Here is a 12,678-nt window from a genome sequence, read left to right as displayed (position 1 = left end):
TTTTTTAAATCAACTGGTGTCAGAAAGTGCCAGAGATTTGTAATTTACTTCTATTAAAAAATCTAAAGTCTTTCAGTACTTATCAGCTGCTGTATGTACTGCAGTAAGTGGTGCATTCTTTCCAGTCTGACACAGTGCTCTCTGCTTCCACCTCTGTGCATATCAGGAACTGTCCAAAGCAGCAGCAAATCCTCATAGAAATCCTCTCCTGCTCTTGCAACTGGAAAGAATGCCACTTCCTGCAGGACATAAAGCAGCTAATAAGTACTGGAAGACTTAATAGCACCAGCTGATTTTAAAAAAAAATTGTGAACTACCCCTTTATTATATATACAGTGTTTTTCAAAACCAGTCCCATTACAACAGGAGTTTTGTTCGCGCCGTCAGTAAGAAGATGAAACAAGCAGTTTACTCTTACACATACACCATGCATACATATGAGGGTTCACTCTCCATACATGCACATTGTGCGGTCACAGTGTCTCAGTATATCAATCATTTGTACATTTCAGCTCATTATCTTCCCACACACAAATTCCATTCTATGCATCATTTGTGCAGAAGGTTTATAAAAGAAAAAAATGACACCATTGTCTAAAGTTGCTTGGCTATACTTAGCACCCAGCCAAAATATTTCTTGGTAGTACCTGAAACCGAAATCTGTTCCAAAATGTCAAAGGCTGTGTCTGCAAACAATACAGAACATTCTGTCCTCCTTCTAGCTTTGTAGCTTTTATTGGGATCCTAGAAATAGATATAATAATTGTTGGCACAGTATCTGTGTTTCCAGGCTGCCACATTCAGCTCACATGCTCTGCTGTAAACCCTAATCATCTCTTACCTTCTCCCATACCAGTTATCAGAATGCCCCTAAAAATGCCCCTGTGTATTAATAGCATAATACTTTGAAATACTTTGGCAATAGGGCTCCTCTTCCCTTCTATATGCTGCACTTTTCTGTTTTATAGAATCTGCCTATGTCTTCATGATATACCATAAAGGACGTGCTGCATTAGGGTATGTGCACATTGAGGAAAACACGTGGAGGACTTGCAGCGGGTTCCGCTGTTCATCCCAGCACACTGCTGCTTCACTCTCAGCCTGTACCATAGACTCCATACTATGGTCAGGCAGATTCAGCCATCCACCTGAAGAATGAACCCGTTCATTCTTCGCACAGACGGCGGAATCTGCCTGTGGATAGAATGGAGTCTTCGGCACAGGCAGATACGCTAGCAGGGGCGAGCTGCGGAATCCACAGTGGGTGATCCAACCGGGTTCCGTAGTGTGCATATATCCTAACAAGCCAAAGTTATGTGCCATAACAAAGTTAGACTTGGGCATGTAAATGGCAAAAAGTGCCAGACACTTAAAGCACTACTGTAAGTTCTAAAAATGTGATATATCATTCTGAGACCTCCACTGATCTTTATAGCCAGGAGAATTATATAGCAGCAGTTATGGAAATCAGAGGATTGATAGACATATTAACGATATGCAGATTATATAAAGATATCCAAGACATCTTGATTCAAGCACTTACATGTAAGCATGCTCCAATTGCCATTCCAACCATTGATGCCCCAGATGTGCTTAAAGGGGTAGTGCCGTGTAAAGCATTTATTCACTAAATAACACATAGTCATCGTCCCAAGATGGCGGCCGGGGTCGACAGCGATTCCGTAAGTATAATGCACCACACTTCCGGGTCTGGCATGGGTGGGGGGAAACATGGGGAAGGGGGGCATTCACTTAAATAACACACATTACAAAGTTGTATAACTTTGAAATGTGTGTTATTTAGTGAATAAATGCTTTACAACTCACTACCCCTTTAAAGGGGTTGGCCACTCTATAGTAAAATAGCTCAGTGTACAGTATTAGTAAGTGTACTCACTGTATATACTGACAGCAGCTCCCTGTGTACCCCATTGAGCTAAAATCAAATTCCCCTCCTCCAGGCTGGGCTGCGGTGCTCTGTGGAGTTTCTGACCATAAGATGGCCGACATGAAGGAGCATGTGACAATGCCCCGCCCCCAGTGTCCACCACTGAGCCTGCCTTTGGAGGACACTGGGGGGCGGGGCATGGTCACATGCTCCGCCATGTCGGGCATCTTATGGACAGAAACACCACAGAGCAGGGCAGCCCAGTCTGGAGGAGGGGAGTCTGATTTTGCCTCTATGAGGTTCACAGGGAGCTGCTGTCAGTAAGTGCAGTAAGTATACTTACTAATACTGTACACTGAGCAATTTTACTATAAAGTGGCCAACCCCTTTAATGAGATGCAAGTAGATAAAGAAAAATATAGTCACTGGTTTGGCAAAATACACAGTATCAATTAAACAGGACAAGCCTCTATAAGGACAAGTCACTATAAGTGCTGGACAGAACTGTTCTTGCAGTAGACAGATCCTTTTAGTTCTCGTTCTTGCTTATTGTATAAATCAAAAGGTACAATCTGTTCAAGGGTTTGAATGGGAAGTCAGATGATGAAGTTGCTACTTTCTTTTAGAACATGAAGTAAATTTTTCTGTTCTGCTTTTTCTCAGCCACCAACCCAGGGACAAGCCATCGGACTGCAAAATGACAGGTATCTTTTATCATTTTTATAAACCATAAATTGCTTCATGGAGCATAGAAACTGGTTTATAGCAGCATATAAGTCACAGTCAAATTGTGTGCACAGAGTGTCTACTAAAATGTTATTGGGCAGGCCCCAAACAGAGGTTTCAGCCACATGGAAGTGAATTAGTTTATGCTGTCTCAGGCAGGAATTGATTGAACTGAATGTTAAAAAGAACAACTATTAGACGATGTTAACACTATGTATAACACCGGACGTTTTGTGATCTGGCCGGGTCACACACGGCCAGTGTTTTTGAAGATCATCCCGGCCGGTGCTGTGTGCGCCTGCATCCGAATTTACCACTGCACACACTTCATGTGTGAACTGACAGGTTTTCTGTGGCCACTATTTAATGAATATCGGCCGCAGAAAACTGACATGTCAGTTTCCTACGTGGCTGCCAGCGATCCTGGCCGGAGTGTATACTATGGGGGACATTTATTAAGTCCGGCATTTTTTGCGCCAGACTTAAAAATGTCCCCGCAGCTCTGACAGTACGGAGATTTATGTTGAGGCGCACTGCCACTACATAAATCCCGTGCGTACCAGTGTGCGCCAGGAAACCTACGCCAGCTCAGAAAAAAATGATAAAGCTAAGAAGACTGCTAAGAAGACTGCATCTGGGGATTGACTTTAATTTTATACTGTATATTTGTAAAGTTAAATAAATGTTGGATTTAATATGTGTGGAGTTGGGGGCACTAGCAAGTACTAGTTATTTTTACTTTTCTAGATTCCATTGTACACATATTATCTATGTGCAGAGTGACTTACTGGGGAATATATTTACTGCTTCTAGGGGATGAGGGGACTTACTGGGGAGTATATTTACAGCTGCCGAAAGGGAGACTTAAGGGCCTTATACACAGGCCAATTATTTTCTAGGAGTGTGGCTAAAAATGCTGCTGCAACTAATTGGCCTGTTTAAAAGTGGCAACGATCAGCCAAGGGTGAGCCTGTTGCAACTTTTGTGCTGCTTTAAAATGTATTGTTATCTCCCAATGTGTGCAGCCAATAGCAAAAGGAAACTGACAGCACAGATATGCATATATGCTTGCTATCAGTTTCCAAATTACACAAGCAGTGCATACATCCCTAGTGTGCTGCTGTGTGATCCGGCACCATCAGCTACAGTCAGCACTATGTCTTCAGGCCTCTGCCCCACCACTTCCGTCTGTCAGTCATTCTGGAGGAGGTGGGGTGGCGGCCTGTAGTTACAGCAGGACAGGAGCTGATAGTGCCAGATCACACAGCAGGGCACTAGGTAAGTATGCACTGCTGTGCGATATGGAAACTTATAGCATATATATACTGTATATGCATATGTGCACTTTCAATTTCCGAGGATAGCTTGTGTAGCCCAGCTGCTCAATGTATTGTGCTGTGTAAACGCACTGCAAACGAACACTAATCTCATAGATCGTGCCGATCATTTGCATCCTTGCACAGCCCCATGTAAGGCCATATAAAAGAACCCTTACTGGGGAACTTTCTGAAGAAAAAATTTACAGCTGTCAGAGGAGGAAGGAGACGGACTAAGAAGCCTACTAGGCATAATATTTACAGCATCCAGAGAGGTAAGGAGGCTTACTAGGGAGTTTACTGAGGATTATACAGGTTCCATAGGGGGAAGAAGACTAGTGGTGATGGTGAGCAGGCAGAATGACAGACATAGAGAGTTCATGCAAGGGGTTTTGATAATTGTAGCTCAGAAATGGATTAACACTGGTAATTAAAAATGGATGGATAAGAAATATTAAAAAGTTATATTTTTTAGGTGTAAACAGTGCAAAATAATTTAACACAGTGGTTAACATGAATCTCGGAAATAGAGATGAATTACACTAAATGACATTAATGATTATAAAGTATGTGTAGTATTTTATTGCAGTTTGGCTCAGCTGGTAAAAACATATAATAATATCACATAAAAAAATGTGATTCCAAGATTTTTATATATCCAATTACTTTGAATAAACCATGCATAGCAAAACTATTGACATACTGAGCGATTTTGCTGATGGTAAACTGCTCAAGCCTATGTCAGCAGAACCCTGGTGTAATACAGTTCCTACAATTCATCATGCATTATAATGATCCAAATTGTAGAGAAAATGCACACAGGCATTTTTTGTGTGTGTGTGTCCCATGAATGCTACACCATTTATAAGAATAAAATTCAGCAATTGAGGAATTAAAAGAAAAATAAATTTCTAGCATTTTCATTTCAAGGACTTAGAGGGTTAGAAGTAAACTGGCTGAGAAATTACCTGCATATTAATACATTCTAATGAAAGTCTTTTTCCTTGCGGGTTAATGGAAAGTAAGCGGGAAAGCATGTTCATTTCATGAGTATGAATATCCATCTGATATTTTGATGTTTGCTTCTCTGCAATAAAGGAGAGTTTTTTTTTATTGCATTCAGAAAATATAAAGTGAACATTAAACTTGGGGATCCCCAGAATGCCCTAGCAAATTTCCACAAAAATGGATGAACTAAATACATAATAGAATATCTCTCATTGTTGCCAAAGCCAACAGGTAGGGGCACAAAGTTAAATTATTAATTTATTGCCCCTACACATTTTTTAACCCCTTCAAAGACTGTATCTATGTTTGGCCTTAAAGAGTTATTCCAAATATTTTTTTTATTTATTTAAAAGTATACCAGTAATTAAAAAAAAACTTTTGACATATCAATGGACATGTCAAGATTTTTGATTAGTGGAGGTGCTATTGATTAGCCGTTATCTTGGAGAAGCCATTTCTGGTTATAAGCTTTCCCTGATGCAGCTGCTGAAGCAGAGATATAGGGGGACATTTATTAAGCCTGGCGTTTGTGTGCAGATTTATGTAGAGGCGCACTGCTTTCAGCTAGAAGAATTTGGCAGACCCAGAGTCCGCGCCCCCCCATTCGGCCCTCTTGCCGTCCCCCTGGCATAACAGGTGGAAAATGTCCTGATGCGAAAATTTATTCGCAAAACAGCCGTTTGTGAATAAATTTATTTGCATGTGGCCATTTTCCGCCAAAAAAATAACACTTTTTTGGATAATAAATCCCCCCATAGTATTGAATGCCAGCCATTTAAATGAATGGTCATACAATACATGGAAAGCTTTTAATGCTTTTATTTGTATAGCGTCAACTAGTTCCGCAACACTTTACATAGTTTTCTAAGGACCTGGACCAGGGCTTACAGACAGCGAGGGGGTCCTCAGCTTAGGATTCCTTTCTATAATGTCCATATAAAATGGCTTAATGACAGGGGTTGTCTTTATGAAACAAGCCCTTTAAAACATATCTGAACAAATGTAAAGATATTCAAGACTATTTAGCTAGATAATTCTCCCAATTCCAATGTTCCCTTTAAGGTTTAAAATTAAATCCGAATATTATTACACAAATCCTTCGTTTGGCGTTCTGATATTATTTTGGGACGTTTCAGTCATGTCTTGGCACAGAAGTATAGCACATATTATGTAGGATAGGCGAGACAGCCACCAAAAATAGCTCCTGCAGATGAAAATAATCTGCTACAGCCATGTAAAGTTAGCCACCCAACTGCTGAGGTAATTTTTATAAATATCACGTTGAGACACTGGCTTTCCTAGGGGGTCTTGACACCTGTCACACTGTTTCTGTGCTCCTGAATAAACTGCAAATGAGCATTTTTAAAGTTAGGTGATAGAAGAAGACAAATTCTTTGGGGTTACATGGTAAGCAGAGTAGTGTTATATCAATCACCTGTCATCTGCTGTCACGCTGAGATGTTTTTTTTCTCTCTGTCAGTCCTGCATCCTATCAGTAAGTACAAGTCATGAATGTTTTATGTTCATGAACCTTGCAGAGAGCTCAAAGGGAAGTTCTCAGAAATCTTTCCATTGTTCTCTCTCACTAAGGAACTTGCAAGGAATTGCAATGAGTGTGTCTTTTAGGTTAGGAAAAGCAAAATGAAATGTGAAAGTTTCATGTTGTGCTGCTATCAGCCTGGTCTGTGTCTCAGCAGTTCTATCCTGGCGTTTCTCTTTATTATGTGTCAGTTTAGCGATTAGAATTATTTTTTTTTTATGGGCATAAGCACATCATTTATGGCAAGTGGACTGATCAGCATGTCATTATAACACTATTTAAATCTGTCACAGGCACCTCTAGGGTGCTAAATTACTTCCCTATTGCCCTTCTATCTGAAGTTTTATTTCATAACATTTTCTTAAGTACTTTGTAGGTTAGCTTCTTGAATGCTGAATTTACTGATAATGGACATTTTTACCTAACTGGACATTTACTGATAATGGACATCTTTACCCAGCCCCAGATTTTAAAGGAAAACTTTAGGCAGGTTAGCCAAATCTAACCTGCTGATCTCTCCCTTTTGTGACAAGAATGAAAGTAAGGGTGGTATTACACGGGCCGAGCAGGGCCCGATAATACCTGTAAACGAGCTGCGATCTGCTAGATCGCCGCTCGTTTACTGGGCCTGTTACACGGCCCGATAATCGTTAAACAAGGGCTGCAGGGACATCTTTACCGATGTCCTTGCAGCCCTTGCATAACTGTATACATTACCAATCCATGTTCCACGGCTGCTGCTGCGGTCTTCTTCTCCCCGGGTCACGCGCGCTGTAACGTCAGAGTGGCCTGTCAGCTGACAGGCCTCTCAGCTAATCACAGGCCGGGACTGCCGCGGCCTGTGATTGGCCGGGCGGCCTGTCAGCTGAAAGGCCCCTCTGACGTTACAGAGCGCGGGACCCAGGGAGAAGAAGACCGCAGCCCTGGAACGTGGATAGGTAATGTATATCGTTAGTCGCCGCCCGCGCACCGCTATTACACGTAGCGGTGTGTGGTCGGCGCTCAACGAAAATAGGTCAGAACCGATATCAACGATCAGCCGATGATCGTTGTCATCGGCTGATCGTTGTATTTATTACATGGAACGATAATCGTTCATACATTCATCCTCTGTGCCATTCCCGTGCAGTTTGTAGTTACATGCTTATGATAATTGAGCGGTTTGAAGCACTGGGGGTGGGGATATTGCCCCCAATAGGCCCACACCCTTGATCTTCCTTAAGAGAGGTGGGCCAGCCAGCTGGGGCAGATCAGTGCTCAAAACTGCCCGATTAGCATAAGGATATAACTACTAACTGCATGGGAGCGGGGCAGTGCGGCTTACCTTCATTCTCAGTGCTCAATGCACAAAAGGAAGATATAAGCTGGTAAGATTTGCTTCCCTTTAAATGTCCTGCACCTATACAGTGGGGAAAATAAGTACAGTGGTGCCTTGGTTTTAGAGTAAATTGGACTTAGGGTGCCTTCACACGTACCGTATCGCTGCGTATTTATCGCTGCGAGTTTCTCGCACATAAATCCACAGTGATACTGATTGCTATCAAGTCAATGTATGTGTATTACTACATGCTAGTTTGGTGCGATTTTTACATGTGAGTTTGGTGCAATTTTTACATGCGAGTTTTGATTTGTACATGATTTTCACAGGCGAGTTTAACACCACAAAAAAAGCAGCTACTTTAATGCGAGTTTTGTGCGATAAATACACAGCGATACGGTACGTGTGAAAGCGTTTTGCAAGAAGAGCTGACAGAAGAGCTCACTTCCTGATTGGTCCATGCTGAACACACCCCCTTCCACATTGCTTTTATGTGACCACACAGACCTCTGACAGCAGCCCTGCTTCTCTATTCTAGCCTGTTGTACTACGCTACTGCATTATGGGGATCTGCAGCTCCATCCTGTATCGACAAACTGCTGCTGTTTTTTCAGGTTTATACACATAGGGGGAGATTTATCAAACATGGTGTAAAGTGAAACTGGCTCTGTTGCCTCTAGCAACCAATCAGATTTCACCTTTCATTTTCCAGAGTCTGTGAGGAATAAAAAGATGGAATCTGATTGGTTGCTAGGGGCGACTGATCCAGTTTCACTTTACACCATGTTTGATAAATCTCCCCCATAGTATACATTTTACTCCACATGGTGATTGCTATACTGTACAGTAACTGATAATATCACATATTCAGCTGTTTCTCATAGTTTGTTTCATCTGTTCTACATGTTATTCAGAATAAAAAATCATTATTTGGGGGGGTGGGGGGGGCGTGGAACCAATTGTCTTCGTAACAGTGATTTCTTGTGGGAAAATTTGCTTTGGTTTAACCCTTAGAGGATCGGGCCAATTAAAATTTTTACGTTTTCGTTTTCCCCTTAAAAGGCCATAGCACCTAGAAACCCACCTGAGCCTTTATTTTTTGCACCACTAATTGTACTTTGCAATGACAGGCTAAATTTTTTCATAAAAAATATTGCGAAACCAGAAAAAAATTCAATGTGTGGTGAAATTGAAAAAAAAAACGCATTTCTTTTGTTTTGTTTTTTTTTTTTTCGTTTTTACGCCGTTCACCCTGGGGTAAAACTGACTTCTTATATATGTTCCTCAAGTCATTATGATTACAACGATATGTAACATGTATAACTTTTATAGCAGTTTTTGCGCCATGATGTGTTCTTTCTATCGGTAGCTTGATTGGGCATATGTGACATTTTGATCACTTTTTATTACAATTTTTCTGGATTTTATGCGACCAAAAATGTGCAATTTTGCACTTTGGGATTTTTTTGCGCTTACGCCATTTACCGTGCGTGATCAGAAATGTGATTAATTAATAGTTTGGGCTATTACGCACGCGGCGATACCAAACATGTTTATTTATTTATTTTTAATTATAACATGGGAAAAGGGGGGTGATTCTGACTTTTATTAGGGGAGGGGGCTTTTTATTGATAACACTTTTTTTTTTTTTTTTTTTTTACACATATACTAGAAGACCCCCTGGGGGACTTCTAGTATAAGTACACTGATCTCTCATTGAGATGTATGCACTTTGATTGCTTCCGGCTGCTGCAGCCGGAAGCAATCGAGTGCCGAGTCGGGATCAGCGCCATTACGGTGCTGAGCCCCGATGGAGAAGGATGTGTGGATCGCTCCTCCGGGACAATGTCCCGGAGGAGCGATCCACCCCACTAGACACCAAGGATGGCTGCATTCAAGTAATCGGATGCAGCTGTCAACTTCGACAGCTGCATCCGATTACTTTATTAACGGGCACGGCGATTGGACCATGCCCGCTAATAGCCACAGTCCCGGGCTACGAGCGGCACCTGGGACCGCAGCAGTTCAGAGCGCGTCCGCCGCGCGGCCCCGCTCTGAACACATGGAGGCGGCCCTGGACGTATGGGTGTGTCCAGGGTCGCCTAAGGCTTAAGAGTGGATTTGGATTACAAGCACGGTCCCAGAACGAATTATGCTTGTAATCCAAGGCACCACTGTATTTTAAAAACTGCCGATTTTGCAAGTTTTCCCACTTACAAAGAATAGAGAGGTCTGTATTTTTATCAGAAATCACAACTTATGATTTTAAAATAATTAATTAGCATTAGCTTTTTAAGAACCTCCTTCTACTATGCACTTATTACATGTATTAACTGCACCTTTTTAACCTGTTACCTTTAAAAAAAAACAATAAAAAACACCTGTCTACACACTTAATCAATCACACTCCAAACTTTCCACCATGGCCAAAGAGCTGTCTAAGGACACCAGGGACAAAATTGTAGACCCACACATGGCTGTGATGGGCTACAGGACAATAGGCAAGCAGCTTAAAAAGAAGGCAACAACTGTTGGTGTAAGTATTTAAAATTGGAAGAAACACAAGGGCCCAGATTTATCAAAGGGTGTAAAATATACACTGGTGCAAACTGCCCACAGCGACCAATCACAGCTCAGCTTTCAGCTCCGGTAAAATGAAAAAAGAGCTGTGAATGGTTGTTGTGGGCAGTTTGCACCATTGTCTATTTTACACCTTTGATAAGCCCCCAAGATGACTGTCAATCTTCCTTGGTCTGCGTCTCCATGTAGTAACCTAGGCTTGCTGCAGTCTTGGTCTGGGGCTCACTGCAGTAACCTAGGGTTGATAGGTGTTGTTAGCAGTGGGCTAGGCTTTGGGGTGTATATGACTAGGCCCTTTACATGGTGGTCAGGAGCAAGAATCAATGGAGTTTGTTGGCTTAAATGCACTTTGCTCCACTGCAGACAAATCCTGAATAGCTGGATTGTCCTGGATACATTTAGAATGGTTAACCGGTTACCCCAGGTGTACACAAGGTTTTTGCAGGTGATAGTTACCCCACCTCTGGGTTTAGCACTGCATACTTGTTCTCACAATACTCCCCAAAAACTATTGTCTCTGTCTCCAACTCCAACAAACAGAAGACTAGAAGGAAGACCCCAGGCTTTAGGGAAGGACTGGGTGTGTACTGTCACAGGAACACTTGCTTTTTTTTCTGTCTCTTTCACCACCATCCACTTAAGAAGACCCTTCCACCAGGAACTAGCTATTCTATATAGGGGTGACCAAGACCAACCTCCGATTGGTGGGAAAATTGCTAGAAAGGGTACAGTGGAAGTGTCTGGTAGAGAAGTGTGAGTAGCCTAGCCGGTCTCCAGATCTGAACCCAATAAAAAGAAATCTTTGGAAGGAGCTGAAGCTCAATGTTGTCCATGAAACCTTAAAAATCTGGAGAAGATCTGTTTGGAGGAGTGGGACAATATCCTTTCTGCGGGTGTGCAAACTTGTTCAAGAACTACCGGAAATGTCTGACCTCTGTAATTGCAAACAAAGGTTTCTCTGCTAAATATTAAAGTGTCACATGTGAAAAGTTTTGATCGGTCAGGGTCTGAGTGGTTAGACCGGTACTGATCAGGAGTTAGAGCCGGGAGAAGACCCCGCTAAGCGCGGTCCTCTCCAAGCTCTGTGTCACATGATCAGTCAGACTTATAAAGGAGCTCTATGGAACCCGACTGATAAGTCTGTCTGATCAAGACAGTCTTGACACAAAGTCAAGAGAGGACTACGCTTATGGCAGTCTTCTTCCGGCTCTATCACCCAATCGGTACGGGTCTGAACACTCACACTCGGACTGATTAAAACTTTGACATGTGTCTATGACGTCAAAAGTTTTGTGAAATGACAGTGACACTTTAATTTCAGGTTTTTTATGGTATCAAATACTTATTACATGCAACAAATGTTAAATAACTATTTACTGTAAGAATCAAACAATGATTTTCTTGAATATTTTTTATAGATTCTGTCTCACAGATAAAGTCTACCTCCAATAAAAATTACAGATCTCTCCATTCTGTGTAGGTAGGAACGCTTGCAAAATCAGCAATGAATCAAATACTTATTTTCCCACAGTATATGGACAGACTATCATGTTCTGCTGTGGGTAGATCCTATAAATCAGACTTCACAGTTTAGGCCAATGTTAGTTTATATATGTATTGTAATGTAATGTGAACTATTATTTAAAGTGACTCTGTACCCACAATCTTCCCTCCCCAAACCACTTGTACCTTCGGATAGCTGCTTTTAATCCAAGATTTGTCCTGGGATCTGTTCGGCAGGTGATGCAGTTATTGTCCTAAAAAACAACTTTTAAACTTACCGTCCTGTGTCAAATTGGCGTGGCCTAGAGTGTCCAGGCCCTGACCTTGCACCGCCTCTCAGTCCCTCCTACTTATCCTCCTCACCATTAGGAATGGCCCTGGCAGAATTTTTCCTATTCCTCACATCTGAACACTACACAGGTGCCTTAACGATCCAACACATGTGCAGTGCTCAGAATAGGAGAAAACCTGCCCTGGGGCATTCCTAATGATGAAAAGGGCGGGAAGGAGGCACGGATGGGTGTTGCAAGCCTCATGCACAGACACTTTAGGCCACAACAATTTGACACAAGGCTGCAAGTTTAAAAGTTGTTTTTAGGACAATAACTGCATAACCTGCCGAACGGACCCCAGGACAGATCTTGGATTAAAAGCAGCTATCCGAAGGTACAAGTGGTTTGGGGAGGGAAGATTGTGGGTACAGAGTCACTTTAAAGGCAATCTATATTGCACCAGTTGAGAAAATTACCAGATAGGCCTATTCTATAGTTTAAACCATTACTCTGTTCCATGTAGTTTG

General features: G+C 41.9%; 1 protein-coding gene across 1 annotated transcript in view; it reads left to right on the top strand.

The window, feature by feature from the left end:
• AFF3 (ALF transcription elongation factor 3) overlaps positions 1–12,678 on the top strand; it is a 190,472-nt gene that overhangs the window by 102,352 nt on the left and 75,442 nt on the right. Inside the window, exon 8 of the mRNA XM_069972951.1 lies at positions 2,524–2,592. Within this exon, the coding sequence (XP_069829052.1) occupies positions 2,524–2,592 (69 nt within the window). The remainder of the gene's footprint in view (positions 1–2,523; positions 2,593–12,678) is intronic.

This window comes from Dendropsophus ebraccatus, chromosome 5 (genome assembly GCF_027789765.1).
Source record: "Dendropsophus ebraccatus isolate aDenEbr1 chromosome 5, aDenEbr1.pat, whole genome shotgun sequence".
Classification (NCBI taxonomy): domain Eukaryota; kingdom Metazoa; phylum Chordata; class Amphibia; order Anura; family Hylidae; genus Dendropsophus; species Dendropsophus ebraccatus.
The sequence above is the reverse complement of the archived record's forward strand: the minus strand, read 5'-3'. Positions and strand labels throughout refer to the sequence as shown.